Genomic DNA, 10,001 nt, shown 5'->3' on the forward strand with positions numbered 1-10,001 from the left:
AAATCTGTACTTTCTTCCTCTGAGCTGTCCACAGAAGTGCCTTCAATCAGTTTTGCTTCTACACGCCTCTGGGAAGCCATAGAAAACCCAGTCCCTCAGCCAGGTGCACTGGACAAACTTGCTTCTTCCTGCTGGATTTTACAACTGCAAACAAGGCTTGAAACAAAACAAAACAAAAAACTCACCAGTGACACCGGCAGCCCTGCTCTGAACATGTGGGATGCTCCCCTGGATCCCTGCTCATTTCCTGAAGTGAAACTCAGACACACCGGTTCAGTGCTATCCTGAAGTGTGTGGAGCCTTTTTTCCCCCCCCTCTCTCTCCTTCTTTTCTTTTCCCTCCTTCCTTGTGTTGATTTGTGGGGCCAGAATGACTTTGATTTCAGCAAGTTTGCTGTTTATTCACGTCACAAGTTTGACAGCTTTACACCAAATCAGATTGCTGGGTTTCAGGAGAGCTCTGAGGCGTCACTGGGAGCTCCTTTAGATTAAACTCGCCTCCCCGGTCTCCCCCCTCTCCCCCTCCTTCAGAGTCATTTAAACCTCGCTGGGGCTTTTAACAGAAACCTGCTCCCAAGACCTGCATTTCATTCTGCCACTAAGATGGTAAGTGCTCTTTGCATTTCTCTCGACCTGGAAACAGAAAAGGAGAAGCTGGTCTCTTTGCCTGGGGGGCTTGCTGTGGGTTTTGTGCCCTCTTTAAGATGGAGAAGGAAGAGGGCTCTCCTCTACCTGTAAGGGCAGTCTCTGCTGCTGTGCCTTCCCAAGGGTGATCAGATTCCCTGCTTGAGGGTCCAAGCTCAGCCGTTGCCTTGCAGAGATTTAGAACTGCTACAGATAGGGCTTATTTGGAGGAGGGAAAAGGAATGAATCCAGACACAACCCCAGGCTTTGCTACTGTGCGGTCTGGGACTCCTGCAGAACTGCAGGGGCAGAAGAGAGTTAGAGCAGCCTGGAGGTGACTCTGCTGGCTTTGTGCAACTTTAGAGCTGAATCGAGCCCCCAAGGCGGGAGGAACGAACTTGGCCAAGGACAGCCTGCATCCTCCCTTCACTTTAAACCCACTCAGGACCCTAGTATTTCCCAGGGGGCTGCAGGAAAGGTAGCCACCTTCCTGGCACACCTCTGCTCGGAGCCCATCGGGGGCTGCGCGGCGCCTCCCGGGGGGAGCGGCTCAGGGCTGGGAGCTCCCACGGGGCAAGAGGCGCCCGGCAGGGGCTGCGGGGCTCCCCTGCGACAGGTACCTGAGCAAACCCCAGCCGGGACAGGGGAGCGCTGCCCCATGGAGAAGGGACCTGCCCCGCCGCGCTGGGATGCTTCTTCCCGGGAAGCGGGAGCAAACCCCAGCCGGGACAGGGGAGAAGGGACCAGCCCCATTGCGCTGGGATGCTTCTCCTCGGGATACTTCTCCCCGAGGTGCGGCGGGACCGGAGCAAACCCCAGCCGGGACAGGGGAGCGCTTCCCCGTGGAGGAGGGACCTGCCCCGCCGCGCTGGGATGCTTCTCCCCGGGATGCGGGAGCAAACCCCAGCCGGGACAGGCGAGAAGGGACCAGCCCCGCCGCGCTGGGATGCTTCTCCCCGAGACGCGACGAGACCGGAGCGGGGCTGTCACCCCGGGGGATGGAGGGGGGGACCGGGACACCCGCCCGCCGAGGGTCGCTCCGCCACCACGCCTTCCCTCCGCAGAGCACCAGCCGGCCGGGCTCGGAGCCGGACTTCGCCTGGCCCTGGCCCGCCCCCGCCGGGGTTTCCAAGGAGACTTGGGCCGCCTGCGCCGCGGAGGAGGCTCGGGCAGCGGGGGAGCGCGCTGCGGCGGGGGCCGGGCCGTACCCCTCCAGCCTGCTCCCCGCGGGACAGCCCTGCGCCGCGCAGCTCGGCGCCCAGGAGAGCTCGGCGTGGCGGGGGGACCAGCTGTCCTCGCAGCTCTACAGAAACAAGCAGGTAAAGGCTCCCCACGAGGTTCCTCTGCTCTGTAACGTGGATCCCGCCTTCTGGGATGGTTTATGGTGCGTCTCCCAGTCGCTGGTGTGGGTGTGGGAAACGATGGCAAACTATGTTTGGGTGGGTTTTGTTCCGTGCTTCAAGTATTTGTCCCCCACGCGTTGTCCCGTGAAGCTGGAGCAACTGTTGTGGGGTTCCGTATTCATCTCTCCTCTCTTACAGCATATTGCACCGGCTGTCTCGGTGCTAGAGAAGACCAGGGAGCCCCTCAGGCTCTGGTGATGCAGAGCCTCATGCTGTTGACTAAAAATACACAGTGTGTGTCCTCCCGAGTCCACCGTGATTAAGTTCACGAGAAATGATTCCATCAGAATTGTCTACTTATATGGAAGATCAACCACTTTGACCAAGAAGCGTTTCATTGTTACTTCATTTTCTTTCTCTTCTTTCCTTCTTTTGTTGTAAATCCCATCAAGGATCAGGAGAAACTCTGAACAGTCCTAAATGAAGGATCCCCACAGATATCACTCTGATTGAATACTTGGAATGATTGACACAGTGAAGTCAATGGGAATTCATTTACTAACTTCAAGATCTCTGGAATCAAACCCTAGTCCCAGGCATCAGCGTGCTGCTTTCTTTGGCTTTACCTCAATCATTCACACCTGTGCTTTTCAGCCTGTGGTCAGCAGATGACTGGAGTCCTTAACAGAAGATGCTTTGTCCTCCCTGAGCAGTCTCCAGAGCTATGATCAGGAGGCAAAAATGTATCTGCAAATACCTAAATTTCCCATGAAAAAGCATTAGATGTCTGAAAATCCAAACATATCTACTCAGCTCTTGGGACCAGGGATTATATCAGCCATGTATATGTACTGGGACATTCACAGTAGAGTCCAGGACTGAAGGGATCCCTGAGTACCACTGTATTCTAAGGAATGGTAGTTGCATCTTCCTTTTACACTCTGTCCCCATAAACTGTAAACCTGCAGCTCTTCCTTCTCCTTTTCCTCACCAGCCAACTAGAAATGGGAAAGCAAAAGGGTGCAAAGGGATGCTTTCTGCTGCTCGGGAGGAGATTTGGCAGCTGCTGTCATGCCCGTGACAGTTTCTGGCTGTTCACACATCTACCTGTAATTCTCTTCTGTTATTATTCCATGGTTACAGGTTTTTATTTTCAGAGTAATCTTTTCAAATACTCACTAAAGAATAAAGGAAGTCAAAAGTGAAAACTGAACAGTTGTGCCCCTTAGATTTACAGAGACAAGAGGCTGGAGGGGCTAGGTTGGGTTCACAAAGCAAACACCCAGATCATCAAATCCAAGCAGCCTGTACCATAGGGCAATTGCTATTAAGTTACAGAGTAAACACCTATTCATCATTATCTCTATTCCACAGCTTCAAGATACCTTGCTTCAGAAGGAAGAGGAACTTGCTAGGTTACATGAAGAAAATAATAATCTCCGACAATACCTGAATTCTGCCCTGATTAAATGTTTAGAAGAAAAAGCCAAGGTATTGTGTTCAAACCTGTTGTATAGACGTGCAGAAAAAAAATGGGTTGAATAGGTACATGCTGTTAAAATATGTAGAAAGTCTAAGAGTGTAGACAACCTGCAGTGTGAGATCTCTTTAACTTCACAAAACTGATAAATTGTTGGTCCTGGGTCTAAGGTGATGATTTCCCCCAGGAATGACATCCTGTCAGCTTCTGACTGTGGAGATAGCGTAGCCCACAGCATAAGTAAGCTTAGTTTATAAATAAGTTAACTATAAGTAAGTTAAGTTTATAAGCAAGGTAAAATTATTTCATCTAAATGTTTTTCAGTGAAAAGTTCAAATCTGAACACGTATATCTTGAATGTATCTATTTTCTCAATTTTCCCTTTTGATAAGGGCTGGTTTTTTCCTTTTTTTATTTGGGTGCTTTCTGGTTTATGTTTTGTTTTGTCCTCTTCCAATGGCACATTTAATTCATTTACATTAGAATACTGGTCTTCTAAAATTTTTTTAATTTATTTAATTAAAAAGTTGTGTGTTTGTTTAAAGGTGAAATACAAAATTAAACACTTCAGGTTAGATGAAACATTCTGTTAAACTCAATGTGAAGGGTTTTTTTTTAATTAAGTATTTTGATTCCCTGTCTCTCTTCCAAAATAAAGTTAGTTGTTTCTTGTTGACTTAAAGACATTTTTTCCTATTACAGATTTGCCCATGAAACCAAACTATTAATTATTTGCTTAGCTCTGTGGATTGGGTATAAGGCAAAAAGACCTGTAAAAAATAGCAGACTTGCCTTTTACATTCTGTTCCAAGGTGACAGTGTGGCATGCGCCCCCTCCCCTGCCAAGACATGGCTCCTTGCAGGAGAAAAGGTGTCCTTCATTGGGCACAGCAGGGAAACGTGGCTACCTGTTTGTGCCATACAAAGGAGAGTCCAGTATGAAACTGTCATGAGAGGTGTCTGAGCAGTGAATTCATGATGTGATGGGGAGCTTCCTTGTTATTCCTGCCTTTCTTTGACGATCCCTGGATGTCTGAAGGGCCCTTGTCCTGCCATGATGGCAAATGAGATAGACTAATGAGCTCAAAGACACTCGGTCTGCTACTCCAAGTTCTCCCTGGCCAGGATCACACCTGCCCCAGTATGACTTACCTTCGCATCCTCTGTCTTTGTCAGGTTGCCACATTCCCCCCGTACCCCACTCACCTGCCAAGTGCTGCTGGCAGCGACAGCACAGAGGAGAGCCCTACAGCCAGGCAGGAGCTCTCATTTCACACAGTACTGAATGAGAATGCAGTCAAAGCACAGGCCTTATTGACATTGTCAAATTCTTCTCTTTCATGGACTGGGTTGTTGCAGAAACTGAAAAGACACAAAATAATTAGTCATATCCATATAATTAAGCACAGGGTAAAAGAAAAAGTATTTTTAATAAGGACAGTAGTAACCGTCTCGCGGTCTAAAAGCTGAGATCAGAAACTGCTGCTTCCAGGTAACTAGAAGCTCAGATTTTAATCTTCTCTCCCCACTCCTTTTTTTTCTTTTTTTTTTTTTTAATAGAAACTACTATCCTGCCATGGCCAAAAAAACTGTGCTGTCCTCAAAAGCACCAAGAGGAGATTAAAAGAGGACCACTGCTTTGTTCCTCAAGAAACTCCTCATGCATCCAAAGCTAGAAGGAGCCTCTTCAATGAATTCACTGCCTGTGAAGAGCAAGCCAGCCCTGCTGTGGACAGCTGGGTCTTGCAGACTTTAGGATTAAAAGATGTCAACACTATTGATGAAACTTCAGCTAACTACAGTGCCCTATCCTCAAACCTTGGAAAAGACACATACTACCTGAGTCCTGGTGCAGAAATAGACTATGACAACAGTGAAGGAGTGGCAGCAGCGTATAGCTGTGGTCACGTGCCTCCAGCTGACAGCAGTACCCGTCCATGCAGTGAAGACTCTCCCTTTATTCCTCAGTTTTCTTCAGTGCCATGTGTCTCTTCATCAGTACCAAGTGCTTCCTCCCTGCCAGCCTATGGGTTGCCTTATCTGACTGGCAATTTGTCACCCAACAAAACAGAAGTGGCCTTCACAACATCTCTAAGTCCTCACCGCAATGTGAGAACTCACACTTTCCACCAAGGACAAGCCTTTGTGTGCAGGGATGATGATGGAGGATGGAGATTTACGTGGGTGCCCAAGCAGGCTGAATAATGCATCTGCATCAAGGGTCAGCCATAGGGTATGTAGGAAACAGACACTTCATCTTGTGCTTGAGACAGGTTCAGTTATCGAAAATGAGCCCTTTCTGGTCTCTGTTAAGTGCTACTCTGTCATCTGCTTCCCTCCCAGATTTTCACAGGTGTGGTTCCAGATTGCACTTATTAATAATTACTTATCTGCTGCAGGCCAGATGTACAATTTAGATACTCCCATTTTGCCTGTGTTGAGATACCTGCTTTTACTTGTTTCGTGTTTTTTTCTGCTGTCAGCTATTCCTTGTTAACTGGTAGTTTCCAGGCTGGAGTACTTTCAGCTTTGATGATCATTCCCACGTGCATCAAACTTGAAAGCGTTTTGGGAATACGGTTTGGAAATACCACCTCTCTCACAAGTAACCACAGCTGACAAAGGAGGCATAGGTTGGAGGCTAAGGATCAGCAGTTTCTAAGTGATTTGTGTCTCTTGGCTAATCCAAATTGCCTTGGATGAAGACAGCCAGGAGTATATGTTTATGTGCTACACTAGGCTGACCTGCCTGCAGTCACATGGTGCTGTCATATTCTTCGATAATGCCTGGAAGCAAACAGGTTTGTTTCTGTTGCCTGGAGGCTACTTACTAACAAGTGATTTAGCAAGTTCAGGGGATTTTAAGAGACTAATGTGTTTGCTACACTGTGTATTAAAGGTATTTTATCTGTCAGATAAAATGAGTTTAAAAATTTGAACTCTGGAATGGGAACTAGAATTGGAGATGCTGTAACGATACTGCCATCACCAGCCAAGGCCCTGGCCCAATATATTAGCAGCAGAAATTTTCCTGCCTCTAGGTAATGTACACTAAGAGCACTCTTTCTTCCGTGAAGGATATCTTCCCCTTGCCTGCAGCATCCCACTAGTCTTTTGATGGATTTTCTTCCATGTTTACCTACCTGACGTTGGAAGCCCTCGTAAAAAGGAGCCACTCCTGGCTTCATAAGCAATTTCTGTGGCTTCAGTGGGGCTTTTTTTGCAACATCAAGAACTGCGCTTTTAAAACTGGACATTTTCTTTCCAAGAAACAATTTATTGACCTCTTTTTCCTCATCTCTGAGAGCACGCAGATTTATCTGCAATCAACATCAGCCCAGAGTCAGGGCTGCTTCTTCCTGCTCTGCTAACCCCATTGTTCCTATGGGAAATGTTTCTCCTGGTTTGGGGAGGCAGTATCACTCAGTGGTTAGTGAGTCTTTAAGAACAACGGCCTTCAACATCAGCTCTTGCCTCTCCATGTCTCTGTCAGGCTGTGGTGGGCTGAAGCTATGATCATCACTGCCTTGAGAATGCTTTAAAAATCTCTGGAGATAAGGTGCTCTAGAACTGCACAGGGCTTCCAGTAACATTACTAATGACATGAAGTCAACTGACATGAAGTAAGCTCACCAGCAATTTTTTGTGTTACCTTTGTTTTCTGCTTTACAATAGTTTGATACGTAAGTATTGGAAATAGAGTGATTTGGTTATTCTTGCTTTCAGAATGGTCCCAGCGACTTAAAGGAAGTACTTACGTGATTAAAAATATGTGAAGATTTCAGTCTAGTGACTTGTTTTCCTGTAGAAAACTGTATATTCTTTTATTTTTAGAAGATAAGAGTATCTTCTAAATAGCCTCTTGTACCTTAGAATTGCAGTATTTGGGATTCTCCACCAGGAGTAGTGATTTCCCAAAAGATTTTCAAATAAACTCAGTGTTTCTGGGTAGTTGTTTTAAAGACATAGGGCAGATTTCCAGATTAGGCAATTTGAAAGCGTTGATTGCAGGCATTATTGCACTGGATTTAAACAAACAAACAAATCAACAACAGAAAAAAACCAAATTATGCACATGGAATAAATACAAATACTTGTTTGGGGGTTCTGTTGCAGTCAGTAAAATCATGGCAGATGATGAAGACCAGTCAGACAAGACTGCTGTTTTTATACCACTTTTCTGCTTTTCAATGAAAGCAGAAGAAGAATCCTATCCTAAAAACAACTAATTTCTTTCCAGGGCACTTCTTTTCTACTCATGTCTTCCTGCCCTACTATATAAGGTAGCATTGAAGACAGTACTCCTGTCGCTGGAGATTTTATTGGTGTGTGTGGCAGTGTAGAAAATGCCTGACCTTAACATGAATATGTGATGGGAGACCCTGGTATGTGTGGTGTGGGTGGTGAACAATATGCAAGAAATAGACAGTGTGGCCAGAGGATTGCACCCAAGGCAGCTGTAAAACATAAGTAGAAAAAGATCCGTGTTTTCTAATTCTACTGAATGGTGTTATGTGTGGATTTCAATACTATGGACTCAGCAGCAATAATAAGTACATTTGTTCCATCAGCAAATATTATATCTGCATTTTTTTTTCCTCTAAAGAGAGGAAAAAAGCTTTCTACCTGTTTGACATTTCCTTTCTGCATTTTTATATCACTGCATGTGAGAACTTCTCCTGCAAAGACCCAGAACAAATGTATCAGATCTTTGGTACAATCTCAGAGTAGGGTTTCAGTAGGAACAAACCCTTGCTTGAACCTTTGCCAGCCTTTTGTAAAGGGGTGACTGGCCCCTTGTCTCATAGCAAATAAATTATAGATGTAAGTGAATAGCTCAATGAATAATTTACCTGAATGAATCCCTTTCTTTTCCTGTGGATTACTGAATTTTACTCAGCATGAAGGTGTTTAGTCCTGTGGCAGAGATTTCTGTCTGATCCTGGTTTACTGGAGCTCGTCTGGGCAGAGTGGCCTAAGTTCCTGTCAGCTTACGGGTGCTCCTGATTTGCACATAACTGCCTGAGCAAAGGTCTCTATGTTAATAATGCTGCTGATCACTGGAGTGCACGGAGCACACTGGAAAGGAAACAGAAAAATCTCCAAAGCATTTTGGCAAATAACTAAGGGTGATTTATTTTCCCCCCAACAGCATCATTTAAACTAGTATTTTCCAAGTTATCATGAACAACAATAGAAATAAGCTACTCTATGCCTAACACCAACCCACAGCAAGCAAGTCAGCCCCAAGGTGAAGAATGACACTCCTGCTTTTTTTTCTTTCTATAATACTCCCACTGAGTTCAGTGGTGCAGCGCTCATTAAGGACAAGTCACAGTGACCGAACCATTCCGTTAGATAAATGTTGCCCTTACCGCCAAAAGAAAACCTTTACTCATCATACCTCACTCTAAACTGCATGGTTCCACTGAAAATTCTGCATGCAGATGTAATAGATATAGAAAATGAATGAGAGATTCAAGACATCTCACGGCAGATTACTGTCAAACGGCAGAGTACAGAGGGTGGTTACAGACAGGGCTGGTGCTGGTTTGACGTGTTCAGTTGACCTACTGCGTCCTCATGACTTCCTTGGGCATGAAAGCAGTAAAGCTGCATTAACACGGTGTGGCTTCCAGTTGATTTGCTTTTACCTCTTAGCAGCGCTCATGACCTTAGGTGCAGACTGGGGCTGCAGCAGCAACACTACTACCAATTTGATACTAGTGACTCTGAATCTAGATCCTCAGCATATAGGTACACAGTGCAGATGCATCTGAGATTGAACCTGTTAAAATCAGCTGTAGAAATGGAGCCCCGAGTACCATCTTTTTCTTAAAGAGATAAAATGCTTATTTGCTTTTGATTACTGTCCAGTTTGCATCACAGTTCTTTGGCCTGCAAAGACACAAATGGGAAAGAAGGTCTTGCCTGTACAAAGCTTAGACTAGTCTTTGAGATGCCAGATCAGACCTGGTTTGTGCCTGATACTGCCTTTTGGTCCTTTTGTATCTATTCCCACTGGGTGTAAAGGTACTACTCATAGAAAATAAAAGGTGAAGCCCAGGGAAGCCCGTCACACAATCCTATGCCACAGAAGTGGCTAGAAATCAATAGGAATGAAAGCAAAAAGTGGAAACAAATCCAGTTCTTTGCACAGCCATCACAACAGGGTAGCCGGGAGATAGCAGAAATTAAGAATTTCAGCTTGGTACTATACTTCAACTAGAAAAACAAATCAGGCAGCTTGAATAGAGGACTGGGAGAAAGAATTTCCAGGTATTACCTCTAGTATTACACTTTATTTTTGTGCTTGGTTTCTGTGGAACCCTCTGCTGGAACAGTTCATAGCGATTTAACAAGAAAACATGATTTTTGCTGTTGTAAACTGTGAGAGAAGTTCCCTCTTGCCAGGCACAAATACCTCTCGGATGAGGAAATACAACTTGAATGGCCATAGGGCCCTGGAAGGTTCTTTGGGCAGTGGTGAACTTCATTGTCTGTAAATATCCATTTTGTATTAACGTATTTGTTTTATTTTTTTTATTTGACATT

The 10,001-nt window shown here is 45.5% G+C and overlaps 1 protein-coding gene across 1 annotated transcript; it reads left to right on the forward strand.

Moving 5' to 3' along the window:
• The first annotated feature begins 510 nt into the window (after positions 1-510).
• GMNC (geminin coiled-coil domain containing) lies at positions 511-8,306 on the forward strand. Its single transcript, XM_054074514.1, has 4 exons — positions 511-605; positions 1,688-1,942; positions 3,341-3,457; positions 5,007-8,306. The coding sequence occupies exons 1-4, from the start codon at positions 603-605 to the stop codon at positions 5,649-5,651; spliced, it is 1,020 nt and encodes a 339-aa protein (XP_053930489.1). The 5' UTR covers positions 511-602; the 3' UTR covers positions 5,652-8,306.
• Positions 8,307-10,001: the final 1,695 nt, after the last annotated feature.

This window comes from Cuculus canorus, chromosome 9 (genome assembly GCF_017976375.1).
Source record: "Cuculus canorus isolate bCucCan1 chromosome 9, bCucCan1.pri, whole genome shotgun sequence".
Classification (NCBI taxonomy): Eukaryota; Metazoa; Chordata; class Aves; order Cuculiformes; family Cuculidae; genus Cuculus; species Cuculus canorus.